General features: G+C 32.1%; 2 protein-coding genes across 2 annotated transcripts in view; one reads left to right on the top strand and one right to left on the bottom strand.

Moving 5' to 3' along the window:
- The window catches only part of LOC110999131, a 44380-nt gene extending 30730 nt beyond the window's left edge, over positions 1-13650 (bottom strand). Inside the window, exon 1 of the mRNA XM_045632908.1 lies at positions 13488-13650. The gene's annotated coding sequence lies outside the window, so the exon portion shown is untranslated. The remainder of the gene's footprint in view (positions 1-13487) is intronic.
- Positions 2910-7421, top strand: LOC110999137. Its single transcript, XM_045632910.1, has 9 exons — positions 2910-2958; positions 3557-3717; positions 3976-4053; positions 4120-4202; positions 4812-4937; positions 5136-5313; positions 5488-5606; positions 6380-6528; positions 7164-7421. Exons 1-9 carry the CDS (start codon positions 2945-2947, stop codon positions 7387-7389), a joined length of 1134 nt encoding a protein of 377 aa, XP_045488866.1. The 5' UTR covers positions 2910-2944; the 3' UTR covers positions 7390-7421.
- Positions 13651-16672: the final 3022 nt, after the last annotated feature.

The raw sequence follows: 16672 nt of genomic DNA, 5'->3' as shown, positions 1-16672 counted from the left end.
ATGAAAGTGTAAAACAGAAGACAAAAAGATGAGCCGTCAACATTATGTCGTTCAATCACGCGACAATACAAGTCTAATATTCGACTAGTTGATGCAATATACAATAAATCTACATAGCTCTTCTTTCTCCCAGACTTAATTTGAAGTAATATGTATGAACAACATAAACACACACAGGCCTCCCCTTTTATAATTCCTTCGTATAAAGGCAAAAACATTGCAAACGTGTGTTATGAACGTTCTAAAAATGGGTGCAATTTTGTTTAAAATTAATGATTCTTACATTGGTATACTGTAGTTCTTTCCTCACTGTTATTTCTATGTCCTTCACACTGTTTGCATCAATACGTTAGAAAATAGATAAGATGTGTTCAAAGACGATAATTTACTGAATAAAAATCATTTAAATGAGATGAGAAAACAGTGATTTTGTTTTAGTCTAAGCTATTTTACTATTATCTTTATTAACATCATAAATTTACGTTGTTATTTGTTTAAATCTCATCAGGGCGCCATTTCATTTGCCTTGATAATGTACTTATTCGAAATATAGTTTTTTATTTTCATAAATTTTGATGAGGATTTTTTCGATTTATTTGCTTCTTTGTGTTTATTTATTTATTTATTCACACTTCGTTGCAAAGAAACACAATACATAATAATTACAAGGGATGCAACGGGCGGCCTTATCGCTAACAAGCGATCTCTTCCAGGCAACAGCTTTAGTTTGCTTGGGTTATTCTAGGCCTAGTCGCATCTTAAATTTAATTTTTAGTTTTTAATTTCTGCCAAGTTATTTATTAGTACGTATGTAATTACGTAAATTAATACCGATATGGATCGAATAGATGTATTAAATTTCAGAACCATTTTGTTTATATCATACCCGACGGTAGTAAAAATATCTATCTATCTAATATATCTCTATTTAATATCTATATATATATAGATGAGTCACCGTGACCACGCACGCTGTAAAGCACGCGAAACGTCGGTTTAAATTTAAAATTATGTCTAAATAATTATAAGTTTAAATACAATAATACATAACTATAATCCGTAAAAAAGTGTTTTTCTTTAAATGCGTAAAAGTTATGTTAATAAAAGACAATACTATGTATATATATCTAAATATATATCCAATAAAGTTTAGTACAAAAACAATAAATTCAATAGTTCACAATTAGCATTGTTTTTGACGCGAATGTAAGCAAATTTGTTCTATAAATACAAATTGTGTGTTGAACAATAAACATGAAACACACATACTTACGTTTTTTTAAATTGCAAACGTGTGTTTTGAGTGGCAATTCATGGTCACTAAATAATTGAGTAACTTGACCTCCTTGGCTACTGACGATCGCAATGCCTCTTAGGTAATCGCTATTCGGTACCTTAATGACAGCTTTATTTTAATTTTATTTTTATGATAAAGGTCAATAAACATTTGTTGCTACGATTGTAATAAAGTTACACGAATAAATAATAATATTTAGATTTTGTCACTGTTTAAATATTACGGTGTAAAATGAAATAGATTGCTTAGTAAAAAGATTATGACGGCTAAGGGGGTACGAGTCCAAGGCTCTGTTTAATTCTACTGTGCAAGATTGTTTCAACATTCTTTGTAACTCGCAAACTATTATTCAACCTCCAACTTACTGATCACTTCAAGATTTTATGTGTGAGTGGGAAGTTGTAAGTGACACTTGACACATATTGTGTATATACAAATAGAAATGTCAGCCATGCTAGAGAAATTCATTAAGTTACAGTTTTCACTTAAATTAAACACAATATTTAGTATTGGTAGTAATAACCAATTGCAGCAGAAGGCTGGTCGTGTAACGCGATATCAGTGACTTTAGAAGAAAGTAGAATCAGTGGCGCTACAACCTATTTAGGTCTGAGCCTCAGATTTCTGAATCTGTTACAAGATCATTTTACATTCTTATAGGCAAGTAGGTGATCATCCTGTGCCTAACACACTTTGTCCACTTTTTCTGTTTAAGACATGTCGATTTCTTCCCAATGTTTTCCTTTACCGTTCGAGCGAAGGTTAAATGTGTCTATAAATCCTCATGCGAACCTAGCCTCTGAGTTGTTTACATAATATGTTAACTAGAAAAGTATTTTCATAACTTTTCTTTATACACATTTTTTATCTTATCAACGACGTTTTTATATAGCTTTTACGTGTGCCAAAACCAGTAGAGCAGTAATTTCCCACGCTTTGAAGAGTGCGTGGCACGGAAGAGATGTATGTTCTACTTTAGATAACAAACACCGTATTTTGTAAACTTAAGTGCAAAACGATCTCACACATGCTGCAAAATTGTTAATTCAATAATGGTTTGTACATGTTACATAGTTTTTCTTTTGATTAATGGTACGTCTTGTGCATCATTGTTCGTGAAAGAAATGTATTCAATTTTCTATATATTATTATTGTTTACAGTGTATAGTGTTAAAGGAGTGAAATGGGAAAACATAAGGTGTTCCGCTGACACGGTCCAAGCCGTTCCAGAAGGTAATTCACCTGATGTCGGTCGATTTCCATGGCTTGGTATTGTGCAACATAATTTTTGTAAGTTTATAGACAATTGTTTTAAAATTTATCAATAATATGAAAATCTGCACAGCAAGCAGTCGGTGTTTCGTCAGTGCCCCGTTGAAACCCTCAAGAAAAAAGGCACTATTTATCTGTAATATATTTATCAAATACTTTAAATTTCAAGTATATCTATGTAAGACAACGATTTGAAAGCATATATATCCCTGCTCAATGAAAAAGCTGTCTGATGTTAACCTCTGAAGTCATCTTTCTTGTTCTAATTTATTACATTATATATATTTATTATAGATTTGTCGATGTAGCTAGACAATTTAGGTAAATATATATGAATATGATTATATACATTGCATATCAATAAATGGGATCCAAATGGAAAACTCAATGTAAGCAATATTATACAAAAAGTTATATTTTAGATATCGGAGGCGCAAATAGATTTGCAATTACGAGTGGGATTCTTATCCACCCGATGTATGCGATTGCTCCAGCTGAGGATATTGCTAGAATACAGCCTGGATCTTTGACGTGAGAGTTTACTGTAAAATCTAGGCCATAAATCTATTTTATGCCTAAATTATATTTTCTGTTAATTACACAGTTTATAAATATCATTATTAATAATCCAGTAGTGCTACAAGGCTTTGGATAAGATCCGTTTCTGTGATTATTTCATAGACAAGGTCTTTCTGTTCTCTCTGACTCATAATAATTTTGTATTCGAATTTGAACCTCGTTCTCTAAATCTTGCTTGATTTGTGCTGCTTTACCATACGAGCAAGTGTTGACAAAAATAGCCGGGGATCGAGCCAATAACATCAGGGATGAGAGTCGCAAGTAGAAGTCAAGGTCAATGCAGCTTTATATATTAATATAAAACATAATATAAACTAGCCCATGCCTCGATAATAAAACTTATTTGAATAGTTGACGTTGACTGGTGGAGAATCACGATTGTTATTTAAATACCAATGCATCTTTTAGTAACAACACACAATTCATAGTATGGCAAAGTGCCACAAACAAATACGTGATGCCGGTGACAGAATACTTTTTACATACTGAATATGAAAAAAAAACTTATGCTACCATTGCAATGCTGCAGCTGAACACCCGAGGAATGACTGGTCTTGGCGAAATATCTGGTAAAGTATTTACAGAAAGATTACAAATGAAAGTTCTCGTTCTTTCTGTGTACCGAGACGCACTGTAAACAAATTTGCTTTAACAAAATTATATAAGGTTTAATAAAGTTGTTATATTTATCTTTTAAAATATATCTGCGATACGAGTACGATATATCGATATAAATAAATATATCGTACTTGTACTATACGATACGAAGGTTTTTACTCTCGCATTTTTTATACATATTTACGATAATGATTCAGTTAAAATTTCAGCTCCAGTGCTACCAATATGTATGCCAATAAAAGGTGGTGGAGTATTTGAGGATTTCTACACAGTTAAAATGACTGATGGTAAGAAGACATTCATGTATTCTAAATGTATTCAAGATTATAGAGATTAATAATAATTATTTGCAGAAAAGGCTGAATTTTCAAAGCAAGTTATCAAAATGAAATATGTTGAGAATCAAGACTGTGAAGAGTTTTATTATAGAGCTAAGGTACATACTTTTACTACATTCTTTTATTTCAAGTAAATATTAGCCATTGACTTTTTTATGATGGCATTTGTTAAGGTCTATTTAATATTACGGTTTATTAACCGATAACAGCAGAGTATTTCTTATCGATTCCGATAAATAAAGTCTTATAAAACGACACATTCAATTGTAATAATTTTTACATTTAGACTCAAATGTATTTACTTAATTAAATATAATTTTAGATTTCAATGAATTTTTTTTATAAATTTTAATGATTAGGAACGTTAGGAATAATAATTGAATGTGTGTTTTTTATCGGAATCGATAAGAAATACTCTGCTGTGAGCGGGGAGTTGGCAGAGTATTTTACGCTTCAAAAAAATCTGAAATAATTAAGAAAACTGTTTCTAAAAACTATCAGGAATTCCTATAACTTCACAGGCAGGAGGAAATGTTACCAGCATTATTGGTACACAGCCACAGGAACCATACTTTTATCAATTTGTTTTAATTTAGTTGGATTATTACTGTGTAGGTTAAAAATATAAAATAAAAAAATTACATTATTCGCCGGTTTTTTTTTAATTTAATATTTAACCCGACACGACAAATGTGTTTCTTTTCTAGTTAAACCACAAAAAGATGGCCCCAGTGTCGGCAATATGTGCGGTGTCAGACACATTGGGCCAGTCGTGTGTGTGGGACGCCGGAAGTGCCCTCATCACTCGTCAGTCATGGGGCTATTGGAAATTGGTACAAATATTGATTAAAATATCAGTTTCACATTAAATTATCTGTACGAAGGCAACAGACGTATCTTCCTTATCTGCTGCTGTCTAAGAAACCTTTACCATTGAAAGGAATTTTTTTTTGTTGAATTCTGCCACATTGACGCTGATGACGCTTCAAATGAAGTGTTCAAGTGGAGACTATAGTTACTGTATTTTTTAGTTAGGTTTTGGTACTCGCGGCCCAGGGTGCGCAGCTCCAGCCAGATACCTCAATATACACCAATACCTGGGATGGATTGACGAGGTGATCAGCCAGCGACCGTTACGAGAGAGGTTTGATGAAGATGAAGGTCTGATCTTCAGACGCGTCAGCCCGGTCAAGCTTATTATGTACAAAGGTACATTCCAAATTGATGCCATAACGTCGTTCAATGTATTATTTGAATAATCACTCCATTTAGCGATTTCGCTTTTCCAATATATTATTTGCATGTAATGTTTAAAAGTTATTTTAAAACCCATAAAGACAACATTAATAATTTTCTCATTAAACTTCTTTCGTGCCTGATTAGGCAATCTTCGACACCCAAAGTCGCATGGGCAATGCGATCGCAAGGAACGTGGCAACGTGCTGTACAAAGATAGTTCTGAAGTCCTCGTCAACAAGAACTTTGCACAAGGCTTTTTCTTTGTAAGGAATTTTATCTCATTTTATAGTAAGAGATCGCTTCTGGGGCCTTATCGCGAGCTTAAGATAATTTTGTCAATTATTAGTAGCTAAAAAGCTCGAACGCATTTCCATAGAACTGACGAGTTTCTATAGAATTTGTAAAGTACAAGATATTTGATATTAATAAAGTATGATAGTTATTATATATCAGAAAAAGAATAAGAAGAAAAAATAATTAAATCCGTTTAACCGCATATAGAGAAAAACTACGCAAGTATCAATCTTACTTATAGAGTTTCACTGAAAAATGACTATCAGCTTGAAGAGCAAAATAACGGGACCTGGTGATACATTTTAACTCATTAATGGAGTTGTCACTTTCTCAGGTTTGACTGTATTTGATTCACCATTGTTCGTGCTAATTTAAGTACATACAACTACTAGATACGTTTTAAGCTAGTGGTATTAATGAAAACATTTACATTCTTGTGTCATAAAAAAATTATATTTTCCCACTATCGTCTTAGAACCCATGCAATTAATTAATAACGTTTTCACGATTAAATCTCTTCGTTGACTACTTTTCCGAATTCTAATTGAAACGAGTATTAATAATGTAAGTGGAATTGAATAGAAACTGCATTAATCTTGTCAGATAATTTTATTGATTAATTTATAAGAGCCACGGAATGGTTTTAAAATAAAAAGGCCCTAAAAAAGGTAAATAAATCTTAGAAAATTGAATAACTAAAAAACGTGTTTCGGGGTTTTTTAATCTGTATTTGTTTTAATAGCTGTCGCTGGCCCAAGCGGCGTCGGTGCGATGCGCAACTATTCACTTGGAGGTCAGTTCACGCACCAACGCAGCCGTCTGGCTGGAGCATTATTGCCACAAGGAGCTCATGGGGCATAAGACGGGATATAAATTCCGACATATCAATCCGTAACTATTCCTCATACTCTTTATAAATCAATGTTGAGGTACTTGTTCTGCACGCCTTTTGAATATTGTTTCCTAAAGAATTCCGTACCTTCTTTTATAACAGACAGCAAACGGGCACGAGGCTCATTCGATGTTAGGTAATACCGCCGCCCATGGACACTTTATATCCAGAGGGCTCCCGAGTGCCCCCTTAAAGATCCTAAGTCGAATTGAGAGGTGGTGCGTGGCAACAACTGCCTAAAATAATGCTTAGCTGTGGAATAACTGACGTCAAGATGATACGGGAAACGTTTTTAAATTTTTACGACCAAATAATATAACATTTGCATTTTATACAAAACACCTGCTTCATATAATACGTAAATGACCCTATATATAAGAACAAAGCATACTTAATATAGTTTTGGTCTGGCATAGTTAAAATCGATCTAAAGAAAACTTGTGATAATTTCATGATAGTTGTATCTTAATATATATAAATTCACAAATCAGCACGGCAGATGGCGCTTCAGTCGGTACTTTTATACTCTGTTTAATATCCTAATCGCTTGAAATATCATGCAGGACAACGTCGCGGGTCCGCTAGTATTGAAATAAATTACGTCGCTTTTTACCATTAACTTTTGTTATTTCAGAGATGAGTGTTTCGTCTACTTTACCAGCGTGGCATTCATCGAGTTTCGTTTCTACTTTTCATTTAAAGCTGTCCTGGAGGTGACATTGTACGGATCTGAGGAAGAAATCAAAATTGCCGAAGGTTTTTGGGCAGCCACAGAGTCCACCTACGCATGGTGGCCCACTTATACCAATATCCGATCCGGTGGGTTCGTCCCCCGAAGTAGTTGGTATTGGTATATGTAATAAGTAGAATGTTCATTAACAATAAGTGTATGTTATGTTGTACGATTGTGCACAGAGTCGATCAATAAGTACATCTAATTAACAGTGTGTCACCTATGTAGTGTAGTGTATTTAATGCCCAATTAATTGCCGATTTGATTCGAAATGATTTAACAAAGCACAGGACACTACAATACCTTTTACCTTCAAATGGATGACTTCTAAATTACAACTCTGAATATGGTTTTAAAAATTTTGCTAATACAGATTTTGAATCATATTAAGTATTATTTATAATAATGGTATTAAATGAAATGTATAACTGCACATTTATTTATTTCTTTCACTCCCCAAATTATGGTATTGGCCATAAGTCCTGTGATCTTTAAAATAAGCCATTTTTGTTTTATGATTATTAATAAGAGATTTACATCCTTTTTTAATGGATAATTGTCTTTTACTTATTAATTGTGTCATTAATCAATCAATGTATCTTAGCAAATAAACGTATTGTTATTATAATAAGATGGTACAGTCTTGATTTTATAGATCAAAATATGTTACCCCAACACATTATATTGTTCATATTGTTTGCTTGCTAGTACTACATTCAAAACGATGTTATGATGTATCTGAACTTAAGAAACAATCTACAAGCTGCAATAAATGTTGCGGTCTACCGCAGTCGTAGTCGACTACTGGTTTTATGAGAAATTGTTTAAATCATCTTTATAACACCCGCTTTTCTTATGGTTTTGATATTTTTGATGTGAAACATCTATAGCCGCACGTAAAACCGATTTCTGGCGTGGCGACGCATGCCGTGGCGACGCGTCGCCACGCTATATGATATACAGTCTAAATGCAGTAGTAAATTTTACATTAAAAATATTTAATGAAAATAATGTTTATTCAACAAATAGTCATCGTTATCTGGAAAAAAATCGTAATATTTTATTTTATCATCATGACATATTTAGTTCCTATCAGTCTGTTCTTTTCTGCATATTACTTTTACAAAATAATGTCCATGTTTCACATCTACCAGGCGTGCCGTGACGGCTCACATTTTTTTTTATATTCTTTATTCCAGACGGATGAAATCTTTTGATAACATGAAATATGGTGTTGCCATTTTCCTTTCTTAGTCGTATTTTTCATTGCTAAAGATCATGTACCGGTGATCCTATAGCTGGTTCTTTCCTCGCTCAACAAATTAGTATAAAATGCTGCCAGCGTTAAAGGTACAATGCCACAGTGAACAACTTTTTAATTTGTTATAACTTTATATTTTTAATTATTAATACTTACAGGTAAAGAGTATTGTAAATACTGTGTGTATTGAAAATAAATTGCAATAAATAAAGTACGAAAGTTTTACAGGCAGGCAGGTTTTCTAAGCAGATATTACACACACTGAATAGTGTTGGCCTAAAGGCTTGAAGTCGTAAGTTCGATTCCAGGCTGTGCACCATTGGACTTTGAAATCATTTAACATTCAATCGAACGGTGAACCGGCTTGCTTTAGACCCAAAATACGACGGCGTGTGTCAGGCACAGACAGCCTACTTTCATATTAGATTGACAAATTTAATATAACAGATGACAGACCTAAAATGGTTAGGTATAACTTCTTGGATTTGGTTACATGATAAGCACCACCAAGTTCTATAGCTGTTTACAGAAAAATAATATTGGTATTTTTTTATAAATCCAGTTTATTAACTGGTAATATCTCTTTACAAAGTACTTGATCTAAATTCTTTTTACTAATTAATTCAGTCGTTTATCGAAAGATTTATTGTATCACGTATAACTTTCCAAATTTCTACAATCGATTATAGCACTTATTTTTCACTGATAAGAACTATATCTGTTTGATTGTACTTGATTGTACGCTAAGGCATCTATAGGTTGGAAATCGACGGATAAAAAGTTGTTAAGGTGAAAGACCGCGACTTTAGGGTTATCTCTTATGAGTGATTAAGTAACGTGATGTAGGTTTTGAGTTCACAAATTTATGCCATATAAAGTTTTTTATACTACTGAGAGTTTAAAAATGAAACACAAAGTTTTTATGGAATTCTTATTTTGAATGTAATATATTGCAAATTATTGCTATTATTGCAAATAGGATTACGAGTCTTTTATTTATTTATTTATTTAATTATAAGTATTATAACAGCTTACTTAATACATATTATTATACAAAATACTAATACAATACAGAAAGCCAAAACAGATTACATAGCAAATTATGTATAAAAAACAGAAAACAGAACCAATTTTACTTGAAGAATTATTGTTTTGTTTTACAATATTTGAATATCAAACTCAATCTTTTACTTAAATACTTTTGACAAACAAAATAAGGTATTTGGTGTACGTTACGAGTTCTAAAGAAATTGTAAAGGTAAATACTATATTATATAGTAAAGTAATTCATGATTACATCCCATACTTTAGATCCCAAACATCCCACAAGTTAAAATTAGGACAATCAGATATTTGTAAATGTTGTAGAAAAAATATACACGTGTGAAAATGAAATACAGATCCACCAAATCAAGAAATCAGTCAATGGCTTTTGTTCAAGAAATTGAAATAGTTGATACCTCGACCCACGTTTTAAAGCCCAAATATATCACATATCAACGAATAATCAACGAAAATCCACGTTATTCACCTAGTGACAGCCCTGAACGCTAGGAGATTAATTGCGACGCATTCTCTGTCTGTTTTGCAAACGGTCTGGCTTTGTCGAGATTTGTTTTCTCCTTGACCTTTGAAAGTTTGACCAGTAAGACCTCTTAGGTCGCCTCGACCTTTGAAACATATGAATTTAAGTAAATAATTAATCGTTCATACAGGATTAATGTGTGAAATCATATTCGCAGAACCTATTATTTACAAAAACTATTAATATTTAATAAAAATAGCAGTGTTGGGCTAATGACTTAAGCGTGCATCATCATCCCTGAGGTCCAGACCTAAAAAGGTTATAGCCACACTGATTTATTACTCTTTTATTAATTACATAAACTTTTATTGTTTTATAATTTTAATTTAAAGCAGACATTATGCATATCATATTTAATACTATATATTCCGTAAACTACTAATAAAGCTATTTCTGTTTTTATCGAGAATTGAACTTTAGACATACTATAGGTATTATTACCATATTAACCCAAAGGAATTATACCTTTTTTTAAATAAAAAGTTGCCTGTAAACTTACAAATGACTATAATTTTCTTCACTCTGCGGTATCTTTAAAATGAAAATACCAGCTTCTAGAACTTTGCGCACGCTATAAGCCTAAGAATTTAAAATAACTTCAAACAATGTATTTAGACAGATAGTAAAATTAAACGCTTTCAATGTCAAATAATCTTAAATACATTAATGGAAGTATAGAAATTAAATATTCATATTTGTGTAGATTATTGAAAATTTATTTTATTTTGTTGTAATCCTATTTGTAATAATGAATTTACTATGTATCACAATATATTTTTAGCACATTTGAAAACTAAATTAATATAGTTTAAAATTTTAAATGTATTTATATTTCATTGTTAAATTTACTGTAAAGAACTAGGTTCTACTCATATATTATGCAACCGAGTTCACCAGAGCTCTTTGATGGAATTCAATATTATTAGTTTTTTTTATTATTTCATATGTCAAACCACTAGGTCTTGCTGACGCGTATTCACGGTTCTAAGGCAAGCCGATTTCCTTAAAAAAATCCTTCACCATACAAGCAAAAGTTAATTCAGCATATAGAAACATAGTCCACCGCAATAGGCACTGCGTCAAGAATGTGAGTAGCATGATCAACTCATTAGGGCCATCACTACTTCATATATATAATTCGTTAATTTTTTTTCTTTGCTATCCATACAGAAATAAAGCCATCATTTCATACTTTATACCTGTTGTGGTAAGTATAATATTACAACATTTTTAAGCTATATTTTAAGCGGCTAACGCGTTTTATGTGCAACGGGACGTTTTCATGGCTTCATACAAAGGTTTCATTCGGAGTTTACGATTAAATTAAAGACTGGGTTGACGTATATATTAAAGCGTACTGCGGACTCTTTAATATTTAACATAAAAAATATTATGTTGTTAAAAAAAGGTTTGTATAAAATGTACCTATTTGACATGTAGTGTTTTTGGACATTGTCTTAAGTTGAATATCCTTGTTAGAAAATTTATTTAGGTATAAATTAGTAGTCATAAGATAGGCTAGATATTCTATGATGACATAGTAAAAACAAATGTATAAAAAAATTAGATGACTAGTTGATGAAAACTCGAAACATATGACTAATTCATTTTAAATTGTTATCAAACAAGAATCTGATCAAAACACCTGCTAGTTATTTTTGCTTAATAGATTTGACCATATATTCCAGTACGATAAAAATGTTTATCCCACTGGAAATCAGATATGTTGAATATACAATTTTATATCGTAAGTTATACGCTTCACTAGTGCACATAACATTAATATTCATTCACATCGATTCTCACGCATAGTATTAATTCTAAGACTCAATAAAACCTATATGAAATCGCTTACAATTGACAGTTATCGCGTAAATTCTGCGAAGGCCTCTATAAGGGAACCCGCGTTGATGTCTTTTATATAAGCACAGCTCCGCTCTAAAGCCGTCTTGTAGTAGCTACATACTGTATATCTATAGATAAACAATACTTATACATACATTATTGTATAACAATATGTATGTATAAGATTAGCAAAGAGAAAATGGGCATCTTTTAGGATGTCTTACCACAAGCTATTTTTTTATGTAATAGGAGGAAAACGGCAAGTGAGCCTTCATCTGATGGCTTCATGGACACTCACATTGCAAGAAGGCTCGCAAGTGCGTTGCCGGCCTTTCTAGAATTGGTAAGCTTTTGCTTGAAGGAAAGTCGAATAATTTAATAAAGAGGAAGAAAAAAATAATTCCACTTGCGAGATAGATTCATAGTAGAAAGAACATTATATATAATGTTAGGCAATAGAATATTTTTGCAATAGTAATGATTTCGGTCAAGGTGTTTTAAATTAATAAATTGTTTAACTATACTTTATGAACACCTATACCTATTTATACATAATAATCGGTTATATAGTTGTTGTTTTTACAGATAGATAATAACGTTGTCAACTCTTACTTAATCCCCAGGTTAAAATCAGCAGGATTTCGTCTGCAAAAACCAACCTAGGAGTTCAGGCACCTCTCTTTTGAATTCTTCGCGATTGTAACGGATTAAACAGTACTTATGCGCAGCTGGATGTATATTCGGTAGTGGGCTGATCAATTTTAAAGAAAGTATTGTTAAGTGTCTACCTCGTACCTAATCCACTGTTTTGCTGGTAATTTTATGTAGCTCATCAACAAGTAAAAAACTTCTAGTACATATTTAAATTATTTTTATATATACTTTTTATAACATTTATGTTTACCAAAATTCTTATATATTTAAGATAAGAGCTTGTAACATTTACCGTATATAGTTCCAGTATGTTGGTTACCTATTATGTTTATTATTTAATTCCTTTACATTTGCATCTCAGCCGCAATAAACTACGCTTTATCATTAAAAGTTCTTTGTTGTAAAGGCTACATTTCTCAGACTTAATGATTAATGATGATTTTTATCATTCGCCGCCTTAACGATTTAATGATTCGCGGCGCTTTAAGCCATGCTTTATATTTTTAGGTCGATTTATGAAGGTTGTTAATTGTGTTTTGCTATTAATTTTACAAAACTATGTTACTTCCAAACAAGTCCTAATAAATCAAATTGACCAAAGATTGATCCGTTATTTTTAATTCGTTTATTGCTTAATCAACAGTGGTTTAGTAATTTTCTTCTTTATCTATTACGTAGTTTGGATCCGAACATGTTTTAATGCGTCGAAAGTCATATATTATGTGTTGTCTTTATGTATATACATATAATTCTATCAAACATGTTCCTTAAAAGAATTTTTGCATTAAACACGCATTCCTCAAACAACACATAAAAACATTTGGAATGTAAGTGTAAAAACCTATACTTCACTATTAACATATAATTATAACCGTCTCACCTCAAATTCATCCAATAAGAATAACTCAGTCATACGCAACGGACACAAAAATTCACTAAAATATCACTGCCACTATTTATCACTAACACTTCACTTGACACTTTATTGCACTTTTAGTTTTGAATTATTACAACAGTAATTTGTACAGCCTTCGTCTATGAAACAGTTTCGCGTACTGACGCGAGCGTCGCCACTTGGCGGCTCCCACTATAGTACGTCTCACTCGTTCATATGAGATTTGAAAAAGAAAGAAAACGAAAGCTCTTTTTTGGCTTCGAAAAGTTGCTGTATGCAGTTGTATGAATTACGGCAGCTGCCGTTTTCATGTTTGTTCTCTTAAGTTCTTTAATCGACCTCAAAAAAGTTTCTGTTTGCTATGTGTTAGAGGAACTTCCTGCCTATTGAGAAAGAGAGAACCTTTTAAGCTGTTTTTTATAATTTAATTCATGAATGTTTTACTAATGTTTTTGAAACAATTCAACAATTGAGGCTTATTCAATTTCTTAATTTCACTATTCGTAAAGGTGTTGATACCATACGTTTATTTAAATTAAATTACTTTATTTGATAACAATCTTATTCAATTATCATACTCATTCTCGTATTAATATCAAGTTTCATACAGAAATAAAAATATTTTTTCACAAACCAGTCTTCTCACAACGTAATACTAGAAATATTTTGACACGTGTTAGTTTTTGACTTGAAGGTTTCACTGAATTAATAAAAAACAAAGACGGCGAATCAAAAGCATTTGCTTATTATTATTCAAGTGCCGCTATAAGTCTGACCCCCGGCGCGCCTTGACTCGTCAATACGTGACTGAGGGCTTGTAAGGGGCTCAAAGAGCTTTAAAGGATGTATAAAGAGCTCTCGATTTATTGATGTTTTTTGCCGCAAACGTGACTTCAGATCCATTTTGTCCTGAACACACTTGTTGCCACCAAGTTATGACTATAATGCGAATCTTTTATTTTAAAATGAATAAAACATCAATTTTACGATTACATGCTGTTAGCTCAGATAAAACTCTACTTGCTTCGGGTTTTCAATCTAGTTTTGCGACTCAATTATATTTGCATAGACAAAAATTTTAAATATTTTAGTAAATTGGGCTATGGTTTTACTACTCGAGTATAAAGTTAAGATTAAATAAAACAGAATATATAAAACCAAATCAAACATATTTGTGTGATTAAAGATGGAGGTTTATAGAAAGAAGAGCAATAACATGTATTTTAAACGATTTCTCGGTGCCTACTTTGATATTAAGTCATTTGGTTTAATCGTGTACTTAAATAAAAACATGGCTGATTGCTGCTCTTGTTAAACTTGAAATAAAACGTAAATGTGTTTAATAATACTTTCAATGTAATGTGAGGTGGAAGAGATATAAATAGACTGAAAGAGTGGTTGTATTTGACGCCCAATGAATGTCACTATAATGGTAACCATGGAAACGTGGATCGATTACTTATTAAGATATTTGTATATCGTTATGTTTTTTGGTAAAGGACATACTTTTTAACTATGATAATAATTATTAAAAATTAGTTATCTTTATAACTATACATTTTCTAAATTCTTTTTAGTATAATACATATTATGGACATACCTGATTTTAAGTGAGAGAACCCATGGACTCATATTGCTAGAAGGCTCGCAAGTACGTTGCCGGCGTTTCAAAAACTGGTAGGCTCTGTTCTTAAAGGGCTATAAGTAGCAAAGGTTCGGAAATTCTTATTGGGTAGTTCGTAGGTTCCACATAGTGGTGGTGCACGGCAAAAACTGCCTCAAGAAACATCGAGGTGACATGAATGGTAATTGCATTCTGCCTTGATTTCCGATGATGAACCTCAGATGCAGGTATTAAAAATTATTACCGCAATTATAATCAAAGATTCCGTCCGTTTCTTATAACGACTGTGACTATTATAATGCCTACAATTACATAACATTTGCTTAGTTTCGTAATGACTTACCATTCTTCTATTGTACCCAAAGTGAACTTGCGTATTAATAAGACTTCCTTTTTCTTTCGGGCAAATATAAACTGTAGGCTAAGGTCAGAAATATACGGACTTATTATTATTATCTAATAAAGCTGTAATTTATCTTATACAAGCTGTTGAATCAAGAGATTTTAGAGAGATGTGTTTAATTTTTAAAGAGAGATGCCCTTTCAAACGTTTCTAGCCAGTAGCCAGCATGGAATTCGACTCTAGAGAGTACAAACTGACCTTATACAAAATATCACTGTGTCAGGTCTCTAGTACCAACGATTAGTGTTATTGGTTCGATCGCAAGTCATTAGACAATATTCAGATTTCAGTACAAAGAAAGAATACATGTTTTAGTTATTTAAAGAATATTATAATCTATCCTTACGTATAGACGTTAGAGCGTAATCCTAATTACGGTATTTGGATTGGGTAAAAGATGCCAACAATAGTAATTAACATCTGTATTCAAGATACCTTGTGATGTCCTGCAGCAGCACAAGGTGTAAGGTTCTTAGCAGACACACGAAATATCGTATATAAAATACTGTTATACGACCAGGCTGAACGTACGGTTGTGGCACTTGGACGCTCACCGTGAAAGAGAAGAATAAGATACTGGTTGGGTAACGCAAAATGGAGACACAAAATCGACGGCGAATGTCAGGTGTAGAATCGTGACCACCTGCTTGTCTATTAGAAAATAAATGATTACGATACAGAAACAGAAATCTATCATAGGTCAAATCCTTAATAATAATAGTTTATGGAGAAAATTTAAAAATGAAAGGAAAATATTCGCATTTATTTTCCAAGTTATCGAGCAATTTGTGTGTCACGCTCATTACCCGTGATTCAGACAGACGTCTGTCACAAACAAATCGCCGGTAATGGCTCGTCACGCTGCGTACGCGCAAACTGTGGCAAACTGTAAATTCCACTCATTTTTACTTTTCACTAGATAGCGTGATTTGTATGAAAATTGAATTTATCAAATATTAATAATACCACGCATGACTACATTTATTAAAATCATTGATTTATACATAACAACATCGTTCTTAAATTTTGATTAAAAATATGTCATATTTACGTTTTCACGGTAAATAATATTTTTTATCTCGTGATTAAAAATCGTATAAGACATGCAATCAAAGTATATAAAAAGAAAGTTGCTCGTAACAA

The sequence above is a fragment of the Pieris rapae genome, chromosome 21 (genome assembly GCF_905147795.1).
Source record: "Pieris rapae chromosome 21, ilPieRapa1.1, whole genome shotgun sequence".
In the NCBI taxonomy this organism is placed as follows: Eukaryota; Metazoa; Arthropoda; class Insecta; order Lepidoptera; family Pieridae; genus Pieris; species Pieris rapae.
This window is presented reverse-complemented; position numbering and strand designations above follow the sequence as displayed.

Coding starts and splice junctions, on each gene's coding strand:
- LOC110999137 (XM_045632910.1), top strand. Junction 5,314..5,487: donor CAAGCTTATTATGTACAAAG/GTACATTCCAAA, acceptor GTGCCTGATTAG/GCAATCTTCGACACCCAAAG. Junction 5,607..6,379: donor TTGCACAAGGCTTTTTCTTT/GTAAGGAATTTT, acceptor TTGTTTTAATAG/CTGTCGCTGGCCCAAGCGGC.